Source organism: Thalassophryne amazonica, chromosome 1 (genome assembly GCF_902500255.1).
Source record: "Thalassophryne amazonica chromosome 1, fThaAma1.1, whole genome shotgun sequence".
NCBI classification, from domain to species: domain Eukaryota; kingdom Metazoa; phylum Chordata; class Actinopteri; order Batrachoidiformes; family Batrachoididae; genus Thalassophryne; species Thalassophryne amazonica.
Window position 1 is genome coordinate 87,483,919 of NC_047103.1, and position 23,409 is coordinate 87,507,327.

Genomic DNA, 23,409 nt, shown 5'->3' on the forward strand with positions numbered 1-23,409 from the left:
TACATAACGAGTGTGGGCACAGATGAGAAAGAAAATTGGTGCACGTTTAGGGCCCCTTACAACATAGTGCGAATATGTACAACTCAGGGCGACTCCCGTCGGAACAGCTCGTATGAATGAACCACAAAACATCACACCGACGGGTAGGCAAGCACGATACCGTTGCAGCGGTTTTGTGCATGCAGGAACACAGCAGCTTACGCTGAAACACAGCAGCTGCACGATGTGTAACCACATCGTGCAGCTGTTGTAAAAATAAAAAATAAAACTTACATGCCACCCATGGGATTCGAACTTGCACTTTCCAAAAGCTCCGACTACCAGTCAGAAACTTTACCACTGAGCTACCATCGCTGTCCTGTGAAAGGTGCGGGAAACTGCCTGATATCAGGAAGGACATGGATGTATTTAAAAAAAAATAAAACCACACACCATATAAAAACACCGCACTTTATTGAATCCCTCTTATCAAGTGGGCAATATAAATATGAGCTGTTTCTCTGTAGATGAGCCATGGCCACAGACATACAGTCATGAAATGACATGAATGGAACAGTGCGCTCGTCTCATCATGTACACATCTGCTGGCATGTGACCAGCCGGCTTCGTGTGGGTGTCCTGTCCAACATGAATCTTATGAATGGTGCGACACAGGACGGACACTGCATCATGTGGAACAGAGCTCACATGCATAACGTGACAGATCGACCGTTGTGTGTTATGATCTGACGGTCCATTTCAATCTGGGGGCAGCCTGACGGGCTCGCTCGCTGCAGCCCGTCGCCACAGCGATATATGTTTTTATTTATGTCCACGTGAGGACAGCAAGCAGACACACACACGTCACAGTGGGCAGTTGTTAGTCCATGTCCATCCAAACACGGTACGTGTTCCCCAGGCGTGGCATCCAGAACCACAGATCTCAACAGCCACTTCTGTCGGCAGATGCACCTCCTGTCAGTTCAGCGCACACACCAACATGTCACTGTGTCTGTTTGCAAAGCCACACTCATGGGGCACTTACACAGATTTCACTGCCAGGTCAACAGTGATTGCTGACAGTTTTTGTGTTAACAGTGCAAATGGCCACACATTTTCTAAGTGCCATGCGAGCGGTGTTAGATGTTTCTGTGTGTCACCTGGAGGTTGGCCGACACCTGCCGCAAGAGGGGTCGATGGGCTCACACAGCGCACACTCTGTCTTTCAGCCACTGGTGTGCGCAAATATTTGTAGCAACAGGTGTATGAGGCATTGGAAGCACCTACAAATTTACACGTTTTGCATGATTCCTGCTTCATGCGCACTTTATGCTTTAGGACACCATCCATTTTTTTTCCAATAATGATTATACTAAACTATGTTGGAGGGTTGCAAACAAATTGGTGTTCATTTACATATTTATACATTTGTGACCTGCTACAGCTGCACACGCTGATCCACAGTCTGAGCTCAGCAGGCCAGATTTTGTGATCCCAAAATCCAGTTTCAAGACGCCAAGCGATCGCTCCTTAGAAGCAGTAGCACATAGGGTATGTAATGCTCCACCTCTTGCCCTTCGTTACCCAAATGCTATTGATGTATTTAAAAAGCAGTTAAAGACTTTTCTTTTTAAACAGGCTTGTAGTGAGACAAGGGTTTTTATTGTTTTATTCTTTTTATTGCATTTTCCTGTTTTTAATATCAATGTTTTAAATGTACCCTCTCTGTATTTTATGTATGTTCTTTGCTCTGTGAAGTACCTTGTGATGTCAAATCTGTGAAAGGCGCTATACAAATAAAATGTACTTACTTACAAGAGTTGTTCAATAAAATGATACCAAAAGGAATAGTTTTAAGAACCAAGCTTTAACAAAAATGAAAAATAATATTTGGATTCTGCCATTAGATTTTTATACCCCCGTTACACACAGCCGGAATCATGCAGAGTGGCATCGGACTTATGAATTGGCGCACATCGGAAAGGTGTTGGATTTCAGTTCCAAAACATTCTGAGAGCCATCTGCGGAAGTTGTCACAGTTGGACAAAATCAGCCGGTGGCCCCTAGTCTGATGCACATGTTCAAAACTCTCCGGGAGCCGTCGAGCTGGGACACCTATCCGACGGTGGTCCATCTGTTATCTGAGGACCATCTAACCACAATTTACATATTCAGATGGCGGCAAAACGGGATCCAAAACGATTTGAGCACATACCAGGGAACCTCAACATAGATTTGGCACGGTATGCCTGCCGGTATGATCTGCATGTGCCATGTATAATAATGTCCACACCAAGGCGCAAAGGAACTGTTTATATGTATGTAGCATACTTCATCACAAAAATAATTATGAATTATTATCATGTACAGTGAATGTAAACAGCAGCTATCAAACCAAAAGCTCCGTGCACTAATGCGCACACGCCACCGCAAATCTGAATAGGCTGTTATATCCACAATAGAACTTACAGTACAGTATTTGTCCATTCCTTCCCATGGGTGATGTAAATAATGTGAACTGTTGTCTCCATCATAACACGGGCAGCTGCCCCTCTTTGTGGTGTGAAGATATGCGTCATTGCACACGTCAGGCTCTGAGCTGGACGGATCCTATGCTGTAAATGTTCATCTTCTAAAGCTGTAGGAGCTATAACATGGAACTTGTGCCAGGCCGTTACACCATTAATAAACATGCATCTTACCTCCAACAGCAGTCCAGGAGTGTTTCACAGCGCCAACATGGACATGCAGCCAGGACAGCAGCCTGCGGTTAAAATCCTCTCACCCAAAAGAAAAAAATTAATTCCAAGTGATATCCGATCATTGTGGTGTCCAGAGTTGCGTTGTGCTCCTGAAGTGGGCAAACAAGAAAGAAGAAGTTCCCTGGAAAGTCGCTCTGTCTGAGCATGAGATGACTATAGCATCCACACACGTTACAGTGGCAAGTAGGACATCAACTAGATTTCACATTTCCAAAATGAACATTTGTCCAGGTTTGACTGTTTATAGCTCAGGCCTCATTTGAGGATGGCTTCATGTCACACTCGAACAGTGTTGGTGGGATCATTCGGTGGGAATTGTTACCATCACAATATATTTCTTGCTTTCTGATTCCTTTAATTTAGGCTGTTTAATTCATGTTTGCAGTGAGGTATGATATTATAATTATTCAGGGTAAAACATGTACATTGTACATAATATAACTGTAACAGCTGGATACAAAAATTTCTGCATGTAAACTGCAACATTCTCATTCTGGTCAAAAAAGCATCAGTGATCATTGTGAATAATTTCCTGTAATCACATGATACATTCAAGTATTGCCAATTAAGTGAACAAATTTCTAGCATAAGTGTTTGGTTCATTTGAGGTTAAAGGTAAATGCAGAGGTGCAGGTTTATCAGCTATGCTCAGAGAAATGCTCTCTCACAAAACTACTGTAATAAATGGGTCATATAATATGTCTGAAACACTATAGTGCTTTATTTTTAAAAACGTTTGACCAACATTATCAGAGGATACAATTCAAATGAATTAATTTTATTTAAAGTGGTTTGTGTACGTAGATCTATTTAACATGAACTTATTTTGTTAAAAGTATGCTTGCAGCTGCTTCACAGTTGCTTGCAGTGCTCCCCACCAAACAGTTGGTGGCAGTAGTGCACCGAGTTGGGTTAAAACCCGCTGTTTAACAAAAGAGAAGAAGAAGACTTAGCTGACTAACATAACAGTGCTGCACTCTGTTCTGTTTTGGCAAATAATCGTCTGTTCAGTCTCTATACTACAATTAAGAGACCACTGAGCAGAAGAAGGGACTAATGCTGGAGGCTCGTCGGCTGGGATTCATCACAGAGAACCACCATGAAGCTATCACGAGTTAGCAGCTTCAAATGGTGGCGCCTTTCAACTGTGATCATGATGCTGTGAATATTAAAAAACATTTTAAGGTAACGGAACCTAATGTGACCACAAACCAGTTTTAGCCAGAAATGAAAGAACGTGCTTGAAGCTTGATTATGCCAGCTATGGACTAATGAGAACCAAACCAACACATTTCTGATTAGCACGGAGCTAACGTTAGCCACAGAGAGGCACAGGCCTAATTAATATTTTGTCCATGTTTTATCTATTCTGCCAGGAGCATAAAGGTGTCAATAAGGTGTGTGTGGGCATCCCACATCCAAGGACATGCAGGTTGGGTGAATTGGAAACTTTTCATTGTCCAGGTCTCACTTGTAAAAGAGGTCTCCATCTCAATGGGACTAACTTGGTTAAATAAAGGCTAAATTTAAAATGTTCTTTTTATAACCATGACTAAAATATATACTCTGTCTTTTATTGGTGTTGACGCAATTGAAGTTTAAGTAATGTCAGTGCACAGAAAGAGACTTTATGAAGATACGTTTATGATAATATTTTTGGATTGTTGCTTGTTGTCGTTCCCCCCTCCAACAGCAACCATGCCGGCTGCCATAAGAGTTGTTAAATTGAAATGGATATTTTGCCGGATACGGCAAAGACGCACCCAGCGCTATTTGACCGGATCTCCTCGCTGACTGGCTAGTTCAAATGACATCATCGCAGAGGGTATTTCAACATGGCGGCGTCCTCGGCATTGAGTGCTGTGGCGCCCTCGGCATTGAGTATTGGTGCTAATTTTTCATCGTTAAATGCCATTTTGGGTGCCATGAAGTTGTTTGAATCGGAACAGAAAATCACCTACTGCCAGAGGGATTCTCGGACACTAAAAGCAGTATTTCCACCGGCTCTTTTCGCCACAGTGGAAATAGCTCAAGGGATTCTCAGACGCTAAAAGCAGCCCAAAAACATGGCATAGCCATGCCCAAAATTATTTCCACCGGCACTTTTCGCCACGCAGTGGCAGAATCCGCTCCAAAACAGCTTAATTTCTGTGTAAATCTAACAAATCTAAATGTAATCTAAAATCTAAATCTAATCTAAATGTCTATTGTATGTTATGTAAATCTACTGAAAAACACTTCTATAACTGAAAACGCTGTTTCCACAACCTGATGACACCCCTGGAGTGATTTACAAGACATCTCGCGGACGTCAGTGTCTACGCACATCCTGCAGTCAAAGGTAACTTCCACACACACTTTTCAGAAGCTCATGCATGTCCTCCTTTAGATGCTATTAAAATGTAAATAAAATGTTATTGAGTTTATCCTACAACATCAATATAAACATACAGAGGTGAGTATATCAGTGATACACGGATAACACAATAAAGGGCATAAATATATATTATAAATATATACAATTATTAAGAAGACAATGCTCATACAGCTGAGGGTATTTTAGCATTGTGTTTATATTTTATAATATCAAAGCTTACGGGCAGATTATCAGCATGCATTTAATTTGCATTGTACATGGAATATTTCTGAGAAAATTTAATTTTACTTCCGGAGAAACTTTTTCGCTGGGGCTCAAACATTAATTTAAAATAATAATTTTGTATTATTTTTGTATATTTTTTTCATCATATGAATTTCCTCAGGAAATTTTATTGTAATGTGTTTGTGTTAAAACTGTTCAGTTTTGCTTTTAAAAATTATGTGTTCAATTATACTTGTATTGTCATATCTGACTGTCATACTTCTATGTGATTAAAAACTTAGTGTTTTGTCATGTGAAGTTCGTCAGGAAATTATTGATTGTAATATGTTTGTGTTAAACTGTTCAGTTTCGCTCTTAAAAATGATGTGCGTGTTCAGTTGCACTGTCGTATCTGACTAATGTCATACTGAGTCTTCACATCTACGTGATTAAAAACTTATATATACTTATATACAATATTTTTCATAGGAATTTTCTCAGGGAATTTATTGATAGTAATGTGTTTGTGTCAAAACTGTCCATAGTTTTGCTCTTAAATATGCTAATGTATTATTAATTGAATGTAGATGTCTAAAAGATTGCTTTAGTTTTTCTTTAAAGCAGAGATTTATGTTTAAGTTGAATTTATTTTTGCTCCTAAAATGTGTATTATCAGTTGTATATAGGTTAATAGATGAATTTTTTTTAGGGTTCATTATTATTTCTATAAGATTTATTCTTTTGTCTGAACATATTTTGGAGTAGTGTGTGTGGTATACCACGTAAGAAAACTTTTGTGAATTAAGCTGAAGATTTTTCATTTTATGTGCTTTTTATTTTTGAGCAATGATGTTTATTCATTCTGTAAAGATGAATTCCATCATTTAATCTGTTATCAATTAAGTGATTTTAAAAGTTTCTGCATTATTGATTTTATATGTGAATTTCATAAATACACTGCAAGTCACTACTGGAATAAAACTATTGAATTTTAAAACATTTATAGAGTTTGTTTCACTTCATTTTTAGTTCTAAATATGAACAATCACAAAAACTGTAGGTAACTGAGCAAGAACATTGCACGAACATCATATGAACAAAGAATGTGGACAGGTAATGTTTGCATTCGAACATTCTACAAATGTTCATTTAATGTTCTGCTGCAATTGTTCATATGATGTTTGTGAACATTTGTATAATGTTCATTGAATGTTTGCAGGCAAACATTACCTGTCCTCATTCTTTGTTCATATGATGTTTGTGCAATGTTCATGCCATGTTTGCAAACATTCTCATGCAAACGTTCAATGAACATTCAAAGAATGTTCAGTTTCCGGGTGGGAAGCTCTTCTGTCCTCCACCTGTTACCTGTATTAATGGCATCTGTTGGAACTCGTTCTCTGTATAAAAGACACCTGTCCACAGCCTCAAACGGTCAGACTCCAAACTCAACCATGGCCAAGACCAAAGAGCTGTCGAAGGACAACAGGAAGAAAATTGTAGAACTGCACCAGGCTGGGAAGAGTGAATCTACAATAGTCAAGCAGGTTGGTGTGAATAAATCAACTGTGGGAGCAATTGTAAGAAAATGGAGGACAAACAAGACCACTGATAATCTCCCTCGATCTGGGGTTCCACACAAGATGTCATCCCGTGGGGTCAAAATGATCATGAGAACGGTGAAAAAAAAATCCCAGAACTACACGGAGGGACCTGATGAATGACCTGCGACCAAAGTAACAAAGGCTACACACTACGCAGAGAGGGACTCAAATCCTGCAGTGCCAGGCGTGTCCCCCTGCTTAAGACAGTACGTGTCCAGGCCCGTCTGAAGTTTGCCGGAGAGCCTATGGATGATCCAGAAGAGGATTGGGAGAATATCATGTGGCCAGATGAAACCAAAATAGAACATTTTGGTAAAAACTCAATTCATCATGTTTGGAGGAAGAAGAATGCTTAGTTGCATTCCAAGAACATCATACCTACTGTGAAGCATGGGGGTGGAAACATCATGCTTTGGGGCTGTTTTTCTGCAATGGGGACAGGACGACTGATCCGTGTTAAGGGAAGAATGAACGGGGCCATGTATCATGAGATTTTAAGCCAAAACCTCCTTCCATCAGTGAGAGCATTGAAGATGCAACGTGGCTGGGTCTTCCAGCATGACAATGATCCCAAACACACCACTAAGGCAATGAAGGAATGGCTCCATAAAAAGCATTTCAAGGTCCTGGAGTGGTCAAGCCAGTCTCCAGACCTCAACCCCAGTTATAAAGAACGGTTGTCAAATCACAACTTGACTTTTGGCTTTTGCAAATGTTTTTTTTTTTTTTACATATGACTAAAATGGCATATTTTACAATGTGCTTTTTTTATATGTACTCTCCCTCTAGCTGCCACCTTATCGTGGTGGGGGAGTTTGTGTACCCGGATGATCCTAGGAGCTATGTTGTCAGGGGCTTTGTGCCCCTTGTAGGGTCTCCCAAGGCAAACAGGTCTTAGGTGACGGGTCAGACTAAGGGCAGTTCAGAAGCTCCCATAACCAGTAAAAAATCAAGGACCGAGACGTTGCCGGTATGGCGGAGCCAGGGCCCCACCCTGGAGCCAGGCCTGGGGTTCGGGCTCGCGCGCGAGTGCCTGGTGGTCGGGCCTTAGGCCATGGGGCCTGAAAGAGCGACGTGGGCCCGCCCTCCTGTGGGTTCAGCACCTGCAGAGGGGGACATGGGGGTCAGGTGCAGAGAGGATTGGGTGGCGGTCGAGGGCAGGTGGCCCGGTCCGTGCTCACAGCCCCTGGCTGTTGGGACGTGGAATGTCACCTCGCTGGGGGGAAGGAGCCTGAGCTTGTGCGGGAGGTTAAGAGATACCGACTAGAGATAGTCGGGCTCACCTCCACGCACAGCTTGGGCTCTGGTACCCAACTCCTGGAGAGGGGCTGGATGCTCCACTTTTCTGGCGTTGCCCATGGGGAAAGGCGGAGAGCTGGGGTCGCATTGCTTATTGCTCCCCAGCTCAGTCGCCATGTGTTGGAGTTCACTCCGGTGAATGAGAGCGTCGCATCCCTACGCCTTTGGGTCGGGGACAGGTCTCTCACTGTTGTCTCGGCCTATGGGCCGAGCAGCAGTGCAGAATACCCAACCTTCTTGGAGTCCCTGGGAGGGGTACTTGATAGCGCTCCGACTGAGGACTCCATTCTTCTCCTGGGGGATTTCAACGCCCATGTGGGCAGCGACAGTGAGACCTGGAGGGGGGTGATTGGGAAGCACGGCCTCCCCGATCTGAACCCGAGTGGTGTTCAGTTGTTGGACTTCTGTGCTAGTCACAGTTTGTCCATTATGAACACCATGGTCGAGCACAAGGGTGTCCATAAGTGCACGTGGCACCAGGACACCCTGAGCCGGAGGTCGATGATCAACTTTGTAGTCGTATCATCTGACCTTCAGCCACGTGTCTTGGACACTCGAGTGAAGAGAGGGGCTGAGCTGTCGACCGATCACCACCTGGTGGTGACTTGGATCTGCTGGGAGAGGAGGAAGCCGGTCAGACCTGGCAGGCCCAAACCTATTGTGAGGGTCTACTGGGAACGACTGGCGGAACCCTCTGTCAGTGAGGTCTTCAACTCCCACATCCAGGATAGCTTCTCCCAGATCCCGGGGGAGGTTGAAGACATGGAGTCCGAGTGGACCGTGTGCTCCATCTCCATTGTCGATGCGGCCACTCGTAGCTGTGGTCACAAGGTCTCTGGTGCCTGTCGCGGCGGCAATCCCCGATCCCGGTGGTGGACACCAGAAGTAAGGGATGCTGTCAAGCTAAAGAAGGAGTCCTACTTGTCTTTGCTGGCAGGTGGGACCCCAGAGGCAGCTGACAGGTACCAGTAGGCCAAGTGTGCCGCAAGCCATGCGGTCGCAGAGGCAAAAAATTGGGTCTGGAAGGAGTTCAGGGAGGCCATGGAGGAGGACTATTGGTCGGCCTCAAAGAAATTCTGGCAAACCATCCGACGCCTCAGGAGGTGGAAGCAGCTCTCCACCAGCTCTGTCTACGGTGTGGGTGGGAAGCTGTTGACCCTGACTGGGGATGTTGTCGGGCGGTGGAAGGAATGCTTCGAGGATCTCCTCAATCCCATCATCACGTCTTCCGAAGAGGAAGCAGAGACTGGGGACTCAGAGGCAGACTCATCCATTACCCAGGCCGAAGTCACCGAGGTGGTTAGAAAGCTCCTCGGTGCAAGGCTCCTGGGGTGGATGAAATCTGTCCTGAGTACCTTAAGTCTCTGGGTGTTGTGGGACTGTCTTGGCTGACATGCCTCTGCAACATCGCGTGGCAGTTGGGGACAGTGCCTCTGGATTGGCAGACTGGGGTGGTGGTCCCTCTGTTTAAGAAGGGGGACCGGATGGTGTGTTCCAACTACAGGGGGATCACACTCCTCAGCCTCCCCGGTAAGGTCTATTCCAGAGTACTGGAGAGGAGAATTCTACTGATAGTCAAACCTCGGATTCAGGAGGAGCAGTGTGGTTTTCGTCCTGGTCGCGGCACACTGGACCAGCTCTACACACTCCATCAGGTGCTTGAGGGTTCATGGGAGTTCACCCAACCAGTCCACACATGCTTTGTGGATCTGGAGAAGGCATTTGACTGTGTCCCTCGGGGCACCCTGTGGGGGTTGCTCCGGGGGTACGGGGTCCGGGGTCCTTTGCTAAGGGCTATCCGGTCCCTGTACAATCCCAGCAGGAGCTTGGTTCGCATTTTGGCCTTTGTCACCGGGTCTGTTCATTATCTTTATGCACAGAATTTCTAGGCGCAGCCAGGGTGTAGAGGGGGTCTGGTTTGGGAACCACAGAATCTCATCTCTGCTGTTTGTGGACGATGTGGTTCTGTTGGCTTCGTCAAATCAGGACCTTCAGCGTGCACTGGAGCAATTTGCAGCCGAGTATGAAGCGTCCGGGATGAAAATCAGCACCTCCAAATCCGAGGCCATGGTTCTTGACCGGAAAAAGGTGCTTTGCCCTCTTCAGGTTGGTGGCGTGCCCTTGCCTCAAGTGGAGGAGTCAAAGTATCTCGGGGTCTTGTTCACAAGTGAGGGACGGATGGAGCGTGAGATCGACAGACGGATCGATGCAGCATCTGCAGTGATGCGGTCGCTGTATTGGACCATCGTGGTGAAGAGAAAGCAGAGTAGGGGGGCAAAGCTCTCAATTTACCGAGCGATCTACGTTCCGATCCTCACCTATGGTCATGAGATTTGGCTCATGACCGAAAGAACGAGATCGCGAGTACAAGCGGCCGAGATGAGTTTCCTCCGCAGGGTGGCTGGGCGCTCCCTTAGAGATAGGGTGAGGAGCTCGGTCACTCTGGAGGAGCTCGTCGTCGAGCCGCTGCTCCTCCACGTCGAAAGAAGCCAGTTGAGGTGGCTCGGGCATCTTTTCCGGATGCCCCCTGGATGCCTCGCTGGAGAGGTGTTCCAGGCACGTCCCATCGGGAGGAGGCCGCAGGGAAGACCCAGGACACGCTGGAAGGACTATGTCTCTCGGCTGGCTTGGGAACGCCTTGGGGTTTCCCCGGAGGAGCTGGGGGAGGTGTGTGTGGATCGGGAGGTCTGGGTGGCTTTGCTTGAGCTGCTGCCCCCGTGACCCGACTCCGGATAAAGCGCAAGAAAATGAATGGATGGATGGATGGATGGACATTTATGTAAATACCAACACACACGTCACATCACATTAACGTGTTTGTTTTTACATAGAATGAATGAGTCAACCAATCAGTGTTAGCGGAGACTCATTTACCCATAATCACATTGGCATCTATTTGTGTTTGTTACAAAACTTCAGAATTAGTGCATTATTTAAAATGAAAAGATATGTGTAGTATTTTAACTTTGTACAAATGACAGAATTGACATTAATGGAGTTATTCTATCCAGATTTTTATTTTATTTTATTTTAAATCAAAACCATAAGTCAAAACTGCTTTATTTTCCACTACCTCTGCCTCACTATGGTACTGCTGTATTCTTTTACGGAATAACGGTTTGTTTTGTGTGTGTTTATAGTTGAGCTTAGCTCTTCTCAATTGCTTCACTGCTGCAAAATATATAGTAAACAGGAGCTTCCAGCAGTGGGTAGGGCACACAAAGACAGAAGTGCTGTCTCATTGTTTGGGTCTGTGGTTGCCTTTGATGCTACCAGAAGTGATCCTGGTGTTAAAACTCAAAATCAGCTTGTTAGTAGTTGCAACGCTTGTGTGCGAGCACACGTGCACGTGAGGAAAACACTGCTCCAGTCTGCCATCCAGACATTTGGAGTCCGGGCAGTCTGCAGCGCCTTTTATGGCCATCTGACAGCAGTCTGTTTCGACATACGATACAGACTGCTTTGTTGTATGTCGACACGTCTGGAGTTAAATCCAGATCGGGGTTTTGACTCTCTTTGTCATGGCGCTCACTCGACCCATCAACACCTGCTTGGTACCTGTCGTTGGCCCAGTTGAGATGTCTTTGCCTTGCCGCCCCTGCTCTTTGCGTCCCCGTTGGCATGGTGTGGATCTGTGGAATCTGCTGCCTCTGTGTCGTGTTCCCTGGACAGCAGATGGTCCAGACCTGTCGGCTCCTGCCAGGACAGGTCTGGTAAATGGCAGATCGCTAGTGAACAAACCGTTCATCCTGAAGAGTTTCTTCATTTCCCGTAAATTGGATTTCCTCTTTGTGACTGAGACCTGGATGAATGTTGGTGAGTCCAGCGCTTTCGCAGAACTCCTACCGAAAGACCGCTGCTTCATGAATTCTCCACGTACATCAGGTCGGGGAGGAGGTCTCGCGATGGTCTATAAGAGTGAGTTTACAGTGAGGAAAATAAGTATTTGAACACCCTGCGATTTTGCAAGTTCTCCCACTTAGAAATCATGGAGGGGTGTGAAATTTTCATCTTTGGTGCATGTCCACTGTGAGAGACATAATCTAAAAAATAAAAATAAAAAATCCGGAAATCATAATGTGTGATTTTTTTTTTTTTTTATAATTTATTTGTATGTTACTGCTGCAAATAAGTATTTCAACACCTGTGAAAATCAATGTTAATATTTGGTACATGCATGGAACCTTCCGTGCCATGCATGATTTTAACCCATGACATCTTAGTGTATTACCCACAGTAACCTTGGAAACAGTGGTGCCAGCTCTCTTCAGGTCATTGACCAGCTCCTCCCATGCAGTTCTGGGCTGATTCCTCACCTTTCATAGGATCACTGATATGCCACGAGGTGGGATCTTGCATGGAGCCCCAGTCCGAGGGAGATTGACAGTCATGTTTAGCTTCTTTCATTTTCTAATAATTGCTCCAACAGTTGATCTTTTTTCACCAAGCTGCTTGGCAATTGCCCCGTAGCCCTTTCCAGCCTTGTGGAGGTCTACAGTTTTGTCTCTGATGTCTTTGGACAGCTTTTTGGTCTTAGCCATGTTAGTAGTTGGAGTCTTACTGACTGTGTGGGGTGGACAGGTGTCTTTATGCAGCTAACGACCTCAAATAGGTACTTCTAATTTGGAATAATAAGTGGAGTGGAGATGGACTTTTTACAGGCGGACTAACAGGTCTTTGAGGACCAGAATATTTGCTGATTGGCAGGTGTTGGAATACTTACGAGGCCTGTTAGAAAAGTATCTGACCTTTTTATTTTTTGCAATAACCTTATGGATTTGAATCATGTGTGATTGCATCAGCCAAGCTTGAACCTTTGTGCGCATGCGTGAGTTTTTCACGCCTGTCGGTTGCGTCATTCGCCTGTGAGCAGGTTTTGAGTGAGCACTGGTCCTCCCCCCTCGTCGGATTTTCATTGTGAGGAAAATGTGTGAATGGCTGGAACAGCGCTGCATCAAATTTTTCCAGAAACTGCGAGAAACAGCCACGTGGACACCATTCGGAAAATTCAGATGGCTTTCAGGGACAATGTTATGGGCATCACACAGATTTAGGAGTGGTACAGCCGGTTTAAAGACGGCGCACAATGGCGGCGGGCACGCCGCACTCCGAGCGGCGATCGACAGGCTGAAACGACCAGATCATTTCCAAACTGAATGCTGTGTTGATCCGGGATGTCGTCTGACTACCAGAGAAATGGCAGAAAAGGTGGACATAGCACTTTCCCGGCACATTCCACTGTTCAGGCTGTCGATGGCCGCTCGAAGCGCGGCGTGCCCTCAGCCGCTGTGGGCCGTCTTTAATCCGGTTGTAATGCTCCTTAATCTGTGTGATGCCCATAAGATCTTCACCAAAAGCCATTTGAAGTTTCTGAATGGTTTCCACCTGGCTGTCTCTCACAGTTTCTGAAAAAATTTTGATGCAGCAAAGCGGCAGTCGCTCGGCCATTTTCCTGACAATGAAAATCCACCGAGGGGGCTGGACCACTCCTCCCACAAAGCGTGCGCACAGGTGAATGACACAACCGACAGGTGTGAAAAAACTCACGCAAGTGCATGAAGGTTCAAGCTGGGCTGATGCAATCACACGTGATTCAAATCCATAAGGTTATTGCAAAAAATAAAAAGGTCAGATACTTTTCTAACAGACCTCGTATTTGCAGCAGTAACATGCAAATAAATTATTTAAAAAAATCATACATTGTGATTTCCGGATTTTTTTTTTTTTTTGGATTATGTCTCTCACAGTGGACATGCACCTAAGATGAAAATTTCAGACCCCTCCATGATTTCTAAGTGGTAGAACTTGCAAAATCGCAGGGTGTTCAAATACTTATTTTCCTCACTGTACATGTAAACGAATTTGGTTGCCGCCCTCTTTTACAACCCCAATTCCAATGAAGTTGGGACGTTGTGTAAAATGTACATAAAACCACAACAGAATGATTTGCAAATCCTCTTCAACCTATATTCAATTGAATACACCACAAAGACAAGATATGTTCAAACTGATAAACTTTATTGTTTTTGTGCAAATATGAGGTCTGTTAGAAAACTATCCGACCTTTTTATTTTTTTTAAAAACTATATGGATTTGAATCATGTGTGCTTGCATCAGCCAAGCTTGAACCTTCGTGCGCATGCGTGAGTTTTTTTCATGCCTGTCGGTTGCGTCATTCACCTGTGTGCAGGCTTTGAGTGAGCACTGCTCCACCGCTCTCGTCGGATTTTCATTGTCAGGAAAATGGCTGAGCGATTGGAGCAGCGCTGAATCAAATTTTTCCAGAAAGTGTGAGAGACAGCCAGGTGGAAACCATTCGGAAGATTCAGACGGCTTTCAGTGAAGATACTCTAGGCGTCACACAGAGTAAGGATCATTACAACCGGATTAAAGACGGCCCACAGCGGCGCAGGGCGCGCCGCGCCATGAGCGGCCATCGACAGGCTGAAATGGCCAGATCATTTCCAAAGTGAAGGCTGTGTTGATCCGGGACGTTGTCTGACTACCACAGAAATTGGGGAAGAGGTGTACATCAGCACTTTTGCGGCACATTCCACTGTTACAGAAGATTTTGTAATGAAAGACGTGTGGAGGAATTCACAAGTTGGGACGGAGCCGCTAATGGCGCACAACAAAAAGCACCTGTGTTTTTATCTGAAGTTATGCCTAATTATGATCGTGTCCTTATTGTTGGAGATTTTAATGTCCATGTGTGTTGTCCTGACAATATTATTGCAAAGGACTTTTTAAGTCTCATTGACTCTTTTAACCTGGTGCAGTCTGTGTCTGTTGCCACTCAGGAACGTGGACACACACTCAATCTTATTTTAACACATGGTCTGTGTGGTCTTAACCTGGAGATTTGCAAGGCAGTGTTGTCTGACCATATGCCTATTCTGTTTGAGATCTCTCTGGGCTGTTCTGTGGTTAAACCTCGGCCTGCTCGCAAATGCTGGATTATGAACTCTTCTACGGCCTTTCAGTTCTCCACCATTTTTATTCAGAACTCTGTCATTCCTGAGTATGTAGGTCAGGGGTGGCCAAGTTCAGTCCTCGAGAGCCACCTTCCTGACACTCTTAGTTGTCTCCCTGCTCCAACACACCTGAATCCAATGAAAGGCTCATTAAAAGTCTGCTAACGAGTCTTTCATTGGATTCAGGTGTGTTGGAGCAGGGAGACAACTAAGAGTGTCAGGAAGGTGGCTCTCGAGGACCGAACTTGGCCACCCCTGATGTAGGTGATGATACGGAAGAGATGAATTTGTGGTTTCATAAAACCTGCCAGAACATTATTGATACTGTGGCTCCATTAAAGTTTAGGCAGGCAAAAGCCAAACATGAGCTTTGGCTGAATGACATGACTCGATCTGTCAGACATGAGTGTCGTAGAGCTGAGCGGAAGTGGAGAAAGACAGATTGCAGGTGTCTTTTCAATTTCTCAAAGACTGTTGGCATCATTATCAGTCAATTGTGAAAGAGGCTAGGACTAAATATTTCTCAACTATTGTTGTCTCAAACTGTCACAAGCCTCGTGTGTTGTTTAAAACTATCAATAGTGTTTTAAATCCATCACAACCTGACTGTACTGAAGCCTCTTGATGTCTGTGAAAGATTTTTGCAATTCTTTATCAATAAGGTCTCCACTACAAGGGCTCTTATTTCTCCTCCTGTGAATGACCCTTCAGTCTCTTTCTCCTGTTCTACTGTTTTTGACACTTTGAGCCTGTAACATTAGAATTTTTGCAGGAGATTGTTGGTCACTTGAAGCCTTCAGGTTCTCCAAATGACACTATCCCTGCCTGTCTTTTTAAAGAAATCTTTCCCACTGCTGGGCCAGCTGTGCTCAACATTATAAACAGCAGTCTGTGCTCGGGTGTGGTCCATGCAAATTTTAAACATGCTGTTGCGTGGCCCCTCATAAAAAGGCCAGGTCTGGATCCCACAGTTTGGGCTAACTTTAGACCTATTTCTAGTCTGCCTTTTTTTTTTAATCAAAAATTCTGGAGAAGGTAGTTTACAGTCAGCTAATGTCCATTTTAAAGGAGCACAATATTTTTTGAAGTTTTCCAATCTGGTTTTAAACCCCTGCACAGCACTGAGTCAGCACTTTTAAGAGTTTTTCATGACATCTTTTTGGCTACTGACTCAGGTGATTGTGTTGTTCTGGTTCTTTTAGACTTAACTGCTGCTTTTGATACAGTGGACCATAAAATTTTAATCTCTTGTGTGGAGTAGTGGGCAGGAATCAGGGGTGCAGCTCTGAGTTGGTTTCAGTCTTATTTGACAAGTAGGAGCTTTTGTGTTGGTATTGGTGAATTTATGTGCTCCACTGCTCCACTTGTGTGTGGGGTGCCACAGGGCTTGATTCTGGGCCCACCTCTTTTCTCTGTTACCATTAGGCCTCATACTTAGAAAACATAGTATTTCTTTCCACTGTTATGCAGACGACAACCTGCATAACAATATGTGCCTCTTAAAAGGAAGGACTCCTACTCATGTGGCACAATTACTAAACTGCTTAGGTGATATTAAGGCATGGTTGGCTCTAAATTTTCTAAGTTTCAATGAGAAAAAAAAACAGAAGTGATGGTTTTTGGTAACAACTCTGACTCCTTTGGTAAACCTGGGCTCTTTGGCACAGTACCTCAAGGCAACCATCACAAGCTTAGGAATTAAAATAGACTCTGACATGAAGTTTGATAGCCACATTAAGGCTGTAGTTAAGACAAGCTTTTTTCACTTGAGGCAACTGGCCAAAATAAAGCCAATTCTCCAGAGGAGGGACTTTGAAACAGTAATCCATGCCTTTGTTACCACTCGGCTGGATTACTGTAATGCACTTTATATGGGGCTTAGTGGGTCCTCTACTGCTCGCATTCAACTGGTCCAGAATGCTGGGCGGCTTTTAACTGGTGCCTGTAAATATGAGCACATTTCACCTGTCTTAGCCTCATTTCATTGGCTGCCTATTGGTTTTAGTATCCATTTTAAAATTCTTTTATTTGCTTTTAAATTTTTCAATGGACTTGTCCCACTTTATCTCTCTGAGTTGTTACACTCTTATACTCCCATCCGGTCACTCAGGTCAGTGGACCAGCTGCTTCTGACGGTGCCTAAAGCTAGGTGTAAGCTTAGAGGGGATCTTGCTTTTGCCATGGCAGCACCAAATCTTTGGAATGATCAGCCACTGCATATTAGGCAGGCTTCATCATTTGCGCATTTTAAATCACTTTTAAAAACTCATCTCTTTTCAATGGCATTTAACACTAAGTGAAATGTTGTGGCTGTGAGCTGCGTGTATATTAAATGCATTTTGTATTTTAATGTATTTATTGAGTTATTTTTTTGTACTTTATTGTCTTATTGTACAGCACTTTGGACCCCATGGGTGATTTTAAAGTGCTTTATAAATAAAGCTGGATTGGATTGGACTGGACATATGTTCTGCGATCTGACAGGTGTGGATGAGGCAGCCTGTCTGCGTTCCGACATTACACTCCACGCCTCTTTTCCCCCTGACTGTGTCGGATTATGGCAATATTTGCTGTATCGAGTATGCTACCGGCACATTCTTGCTATGTGTGACAGGGGCTTTACTTTTTCTCACCTGTATCTCGTTCTCTGGCCCAGTCCACAGGAAGTGCTGCATGATGACCAACTGGACCAAATACTCCAACCACAGATGGCATGGCAGCTGTGATTGGTGCAGACCAGCCGACCGTCAGAACAGCTGCAGTTGTTACAGTCCACCTGATGTTGGCTACCAGCTGCCCAAATCTCTCCGAGCGAGTCCACACAGTCACACTGCCACAGCTGCACACAAACTCCATCCTGCTGCAACATGCCTAGACACACATACGTACATGCTAAATTTATGGATATAAAAATAGCACAAACAAACACGTGAAACACTGCTCCTGGTTAAAAAAAAAAAAAAAAAAACAATACAAAGTTTGTCTGGAGCTCTGCACTAAAATGGACAATGATCCTACTCTTCTGTGAACCAAACTCTTTGCAGTAGAAGTGCTAGTGTTTGAGCCAAAAGTGAGACCCTGTGACTCTCGTCAAGAGCAAAGTCCAAATACTTTGCCAGCTTCAGTGGAAGGAAAGTGGTGGCCCCACTGAGCTGGGTGTCATCTCCTCCGCTAGTTATTTGTACAAGAGGTATCAATGTGTTCATACTGGTGGTGGGATAAATTCTGAATTTTTGAAGTGCACTTGTGGGGTGCCCCAAGGGTTCAGACCTTGAGCCTCTGTTGTTTCTTTATATATATATATATATATATATATATATATATATATATATATACATATATATATATACACACATATATATGTGTGTATATACACATATATATATATATATACATACATATACATATACATATATATATATATATATATATATATATATATACGAGGGCTGTCAATAAAGTAACGGTCCTTTTTATTTTTTTCAAAAACTATATGGATTTCATTCATATGTTTTTACGTCAGACATGCTTGAACCCTCGTGCGCATGTGTGAGTTTTTCCACGCCTGTCGGTGACGTCATTCGCTTGTGAGCACTCCTTGTGGGAGGAGTCATCCAGCCCCTCGTCAGAATTCCTTTGTCTGAGAAGTTGCTGAGAGACTGGCGCGTTGTTTGATCAAAATTTTTTCTAAACCTGTGAGACACATCGAAGTGGACACGGTTCAAAAAATTAAGCTGGTTTTCAGTGACAATTTTAACGGCTGATGAGAGATTTTGAGGTGATTCTGTCGCTTTAAGGACTTTTCACGGTGCGAGACGTCGCGCAGCGCTCTCAGCCGCCGTCGTCAGCCTGTTCAAGCTGAAAACCTCCACATTTCAGGCTCTATTGATCCAGGACGTCGTGAGAGAACAGAGAAGTTTCAGAAGAAGTCGGTTTCAGCATTTTATCCGGATATTCCACTGTTAAAGGAGATTTTTTTAATGAAAGACGTGCGGACGGACCTGCGTGTTGGGACGCAGCCGACGCGGTGCGGCGGCACAGGAAAAACACCTCCGTGTTGATAACCATTTGTAAAATCCAGGCGGCTTTTGATGGCTTTCAGTGGAGTGAGTATATGAGTCCAGACCTCCCGATCCACACACACCTCCCCCAGCTCCTCCGGGGGAACCCCAAGGCATTCCCAAGCCAGCCGAGAGATGTAGTCCCTCCAGCGTGTCCTGGGTCTTTCCCGGGGCCTCCTCCCAGTGAGACATGCCCGGAACACCTCTCCAGCGAGGCGTCCAGGGGGCATCCGGGAAAGATGCCCGAGCCACCTAAACTGACTCCTTTCGACGTGGAGGAGCAGCGGCTCGACTCCGAGCTCCTCCCGAGTGGCCGAGCTCCTCACCCTATCTCTAAGGAAGCACCCAGCCACCCTGCGGAGGAAACTCATCTCGGCCGCTTGTACTCGCGATCTCATTCTTTCGGTCATGAGCCAAATCTCATGACCATAGGTGAGGATCGGAACGTAGCTTGATCAGTAAATCGAGAGCCTTGCCCCCCTACTCAGCTCTCTCTTCACCACGACGGTCCTATACAGCGACCGCATCACTGCAGACGCTGCACCGATCCGTCTATCAATCTCACGCTCCATCCGTCCCTCACTCGTGAACAAGACCCTGAGATACTTAAACTCCTCCACTTGAGGCAAGGACACTCCACCGACCTGAAGAGGGCAAAGCACCTTTTTCCGGTCGAGAACCATGGCCTCGGATTTGGAGGTGCTGATTTTCATCCCGGACGCTTCACACTCGGCTGCAAACCGCCCCAGTGCACGCTGAAGGTCCTGATTTGACGAAGCCAACAGAACCACATCATCCGCAAACAGCAGAGACGAGATTCTGTGGTTCCCAAACCAGACCCCCTCTACACCCTGGCTGCGCCTAGAAATTCTGTCCATAAAAATAATGAACAGAACCGGTGACAAAGGGCAGCCCTGGCGGAGGCCAACGTGCACTGGAAACAGGTTTGACTTACACCCGGCAATGCGAACCAAGCTCCTGCTGCGGTTGTACAGGGACCGGATAGCCCTTAGCAAAGGACCCCGGACCCCGTACTCCCAGAGCACTCCCCACAGGATGCCCCGAGGGACACGGTCAAACGCCTTCTCCAGATCCAAAAAACACAAGTGGACTTGTTGGGCGAACTCCCATGAACCCTCGAGCACCCGATGGAGCATGTAGAGCTGGTCCAGTGTGCCGCGACCAAGACAAAAACCACACTGCTCCTCCTGAATCCGAGGTTCGACCATTGGTCGAATTCTCCTCTCCAGTACTCTGGAATAGACCTTACCGGGGAGGCTGAGGAGTGTGATCCCCCTATAGTTGGAACACACCCTCCGGTCCCCCTTCTTAAACAGAGGGACCACCACCCCGGTCTGCCAATCCAGTTCAGAACCTCCATGACCAGTAAAAGATCAAGGACCGAGACGTCGCCCGGTATGGCGGAGCCGGGGTCCCACCCTGGAGCCAGGCCTGGGGTTGGGGCTCGCGCGCGAGCGCCTGGTGGTCAGGCCTTAACCCATGGGGCCCGGCCGGGCTCAACCCGAAAGAGTGACGTGGGCCCGCCCTCCTCTGGGTTCACCACCTGCAGAGGGGGCCATGGGGGTCGGGTGCAGAGCATGGCCCGGCGGCCCGGTCCATGCTCACAGCCCCTGGCTGTTGGGACGTGGAATATTACAAAACATTCCAGCAGTATAATATATTCTGTGCTGTTCATTTTTTTATACACTAAACCCCAAAAAATGACAAAAAGAGAAGGAGAAACATAAAAATATACAGTGAGGAAAATAAGTATTTGAACACCCTGCGATTTTGCAAGTTCATCTTAGGTGCATGTCCACTGTGAGAGACATAATCTAAAAAAATATCCGGAAATTACAATGTATGATTTTTTTTTTAATAATTTATTTGTATGTTATTGCTGCAAATAAGTATTTGAACATCAACCAACCAGCAAGAACTCTGGCTCACACAGACCTGTTAATTTTTCTTTAGGAAGCCCTCTTATTCTGCACTATTTACCTGTATTAACTGCACCTGTTTGAACTTGTTACCTGTATAAAAGACAACTGTTCACACACTCAATCAATCACACTCCAACCTGTCCACCATAGCCAAGACGAAAGAGGTGTCTAAGGACACCAGGGACAAAATTGTAGACCTACACAAGGCTGGGATGGACTACAGGACAACAGGCAAGCAGCTTGGTAGAAGACAACAACCGTGATGATTATTTATTAGAAAGTGGAAGAAACACAAGATGACTGTCAGTCTCCCTCGGTCTGGGATTCCATGCAAGATCTCACTCTGTGGGGTAAGGATGATTCTGAGAATGCTCAGAACTACACAGGAGGACCTGGTCAATGACATGAAGAGAGCTGGGACCACAGTCACAAAGATTACATTAGTAACACATGATGCTGTCATGGTTTAAAATCCTGCAGGGCAGCAAGGTCCCCCTGCTCAAGCCAGCACATGTCCAGGCCCATTTGAAGTTCACCAGTGACCATCTGGATGATCCAGAGGAGGCATGGGAGAAGGTCATATGGTCAGATGAGACCAGAATAGAGCTTTTTGGAATCAACTCCACTTACCGTGTTTAGAGGATGAGAACAAGCCCAAGAAAACCATCCCAACCATGAAGTATGGGGGTAGAAACATCATACTCTGGGGGTGCTCTTCTGCAAAGGGGACAGGACGACTGCACCGTATTGAAGGGAGGATGGATGGGGTCATGTATTGTGAGATTTTGGCAAACAACCTCCTTCCCTCAGTAAGAGCATTGAAGATGGGTCATGGCTGGGTCTTCCAGCATGACAATGACCCCAAACACACAGCCAGGGCAACTAAGGAGGGGCTCGGTAAGAAGCGTTTCAAGGTCCTGGAGTGGCCTGGCCAGTCTCCAGACCTGAACTCAATAGAAAATCTTTGGAGGGAGCTGAAACTCCAAACCCGAAAGATCTAGAGAAGATCTGTATAGAGGAGTGGACCAAAATCCCTGCTGCAGTGTGTGCAAACCTGGTGAAAAACTTCAGGAAACGTTTGAGCTCTGTAATTACAGACATAGGCTACTGTACCAAATATTAACATTGATTTTCACAGGTGTTCATATACTTATTTGCAGCAGTAACATACAAATAATTTATTTTAAAAAATCATACATTGTGATTTCCGGATTTTTCTTTTTAGTTTATGTCTCTCACAGTGGACATGCACCTAAGATGAAAATTTCAGACGTAGGAGAATTTGCAAAACCACAGGGTGTTCAAATACTTATTTTCCTCACTGTATATGTAAAAAACCTAAATAAATAAATAAAAAATAATAAATTAAAATAAAATAGAATACACAGATCCATCCATTTCACAGCTAACTGTAATAGTATTCAGTGATTTGGTAAGATGATCATTCTAAATGTTTCCATATATGTCAAGAAAAGGCTGCCATGCCTTAAGAAATTATTTCATTGAACCTGCCAGGGAATATCTCATCTTTTCTAAATGCAAAAATCTCATGAGCTCTGCATGCCACCGCTCATGTGTGGGAAGGGCTTCCTGTTTCCACCTAAAAAGTATCAGGCGTCTTGCAATCAGTGTAGTAAATGCTATCAAATTTGAATTATATTTTGATGTAAGATGTTTAACAATGTCGCGGAAGACATGCAGCGTGGCCGGGTTGATAGCCGCTTTGCGAGCACTCTCCGGGTTGCTAGCTTGTGCTCCTTTAGAAGATGGTTTAGAAGACATTTTGCTCCAAAGACAAGTCAGAAATGCTCAAAATAATGTCGACTCTCCAGCTGCGAAGTTTGAATTGGACAGCTTTGAGTGATTTATATAATATCTGGTAAAAAAATATTAGGACCCGTGGCTTGCACATCTACTCCATAACGCACCCCTAGTGGTCTCCGTTTCTTTTATATATTAATAACATGTTTAGTTTCTAGGTTTGTGAGTTGTATTTTATTTGCTGATGACACGACAGTGTTTTGTCGTGGGGATCATTTGGGACAGGTTCTGGCCATGATGTGGAGGGAACTACAGAAGTTTAAAGAATGGTTTGATTCAAATTGTCGCTTCACTTTGGTAAAACAAAGTGTATCATATTTGAAAATAAGCCCAGGAATTTATTTAGAAATCTACTCATGCACGATATTGAACTTGTAAAAGAAAC

At 44.9% G+C, this 23,409-nt stretch overlaps 1 protein-coding gene across 1 annotated transcript in view; it reads right to left on the bottom strand.

Annotated features, from left to right (window-relative positions):
- scospondin (subcommissural organ spondin) overlaps positions 1-23,409 on the bottom strand; it is an 852,118-nt gene that overhangs the window by 361,755 nt on the left and 466,954 nt on the right. Inside the window, 1 exon segment of the mRNA XM_034168739.1 lies at positions 17,833-18,070. Within this exon segment, the coding sequence (XP_034024630.1) occupies positions 17,833-18,070 (238 nt within the window).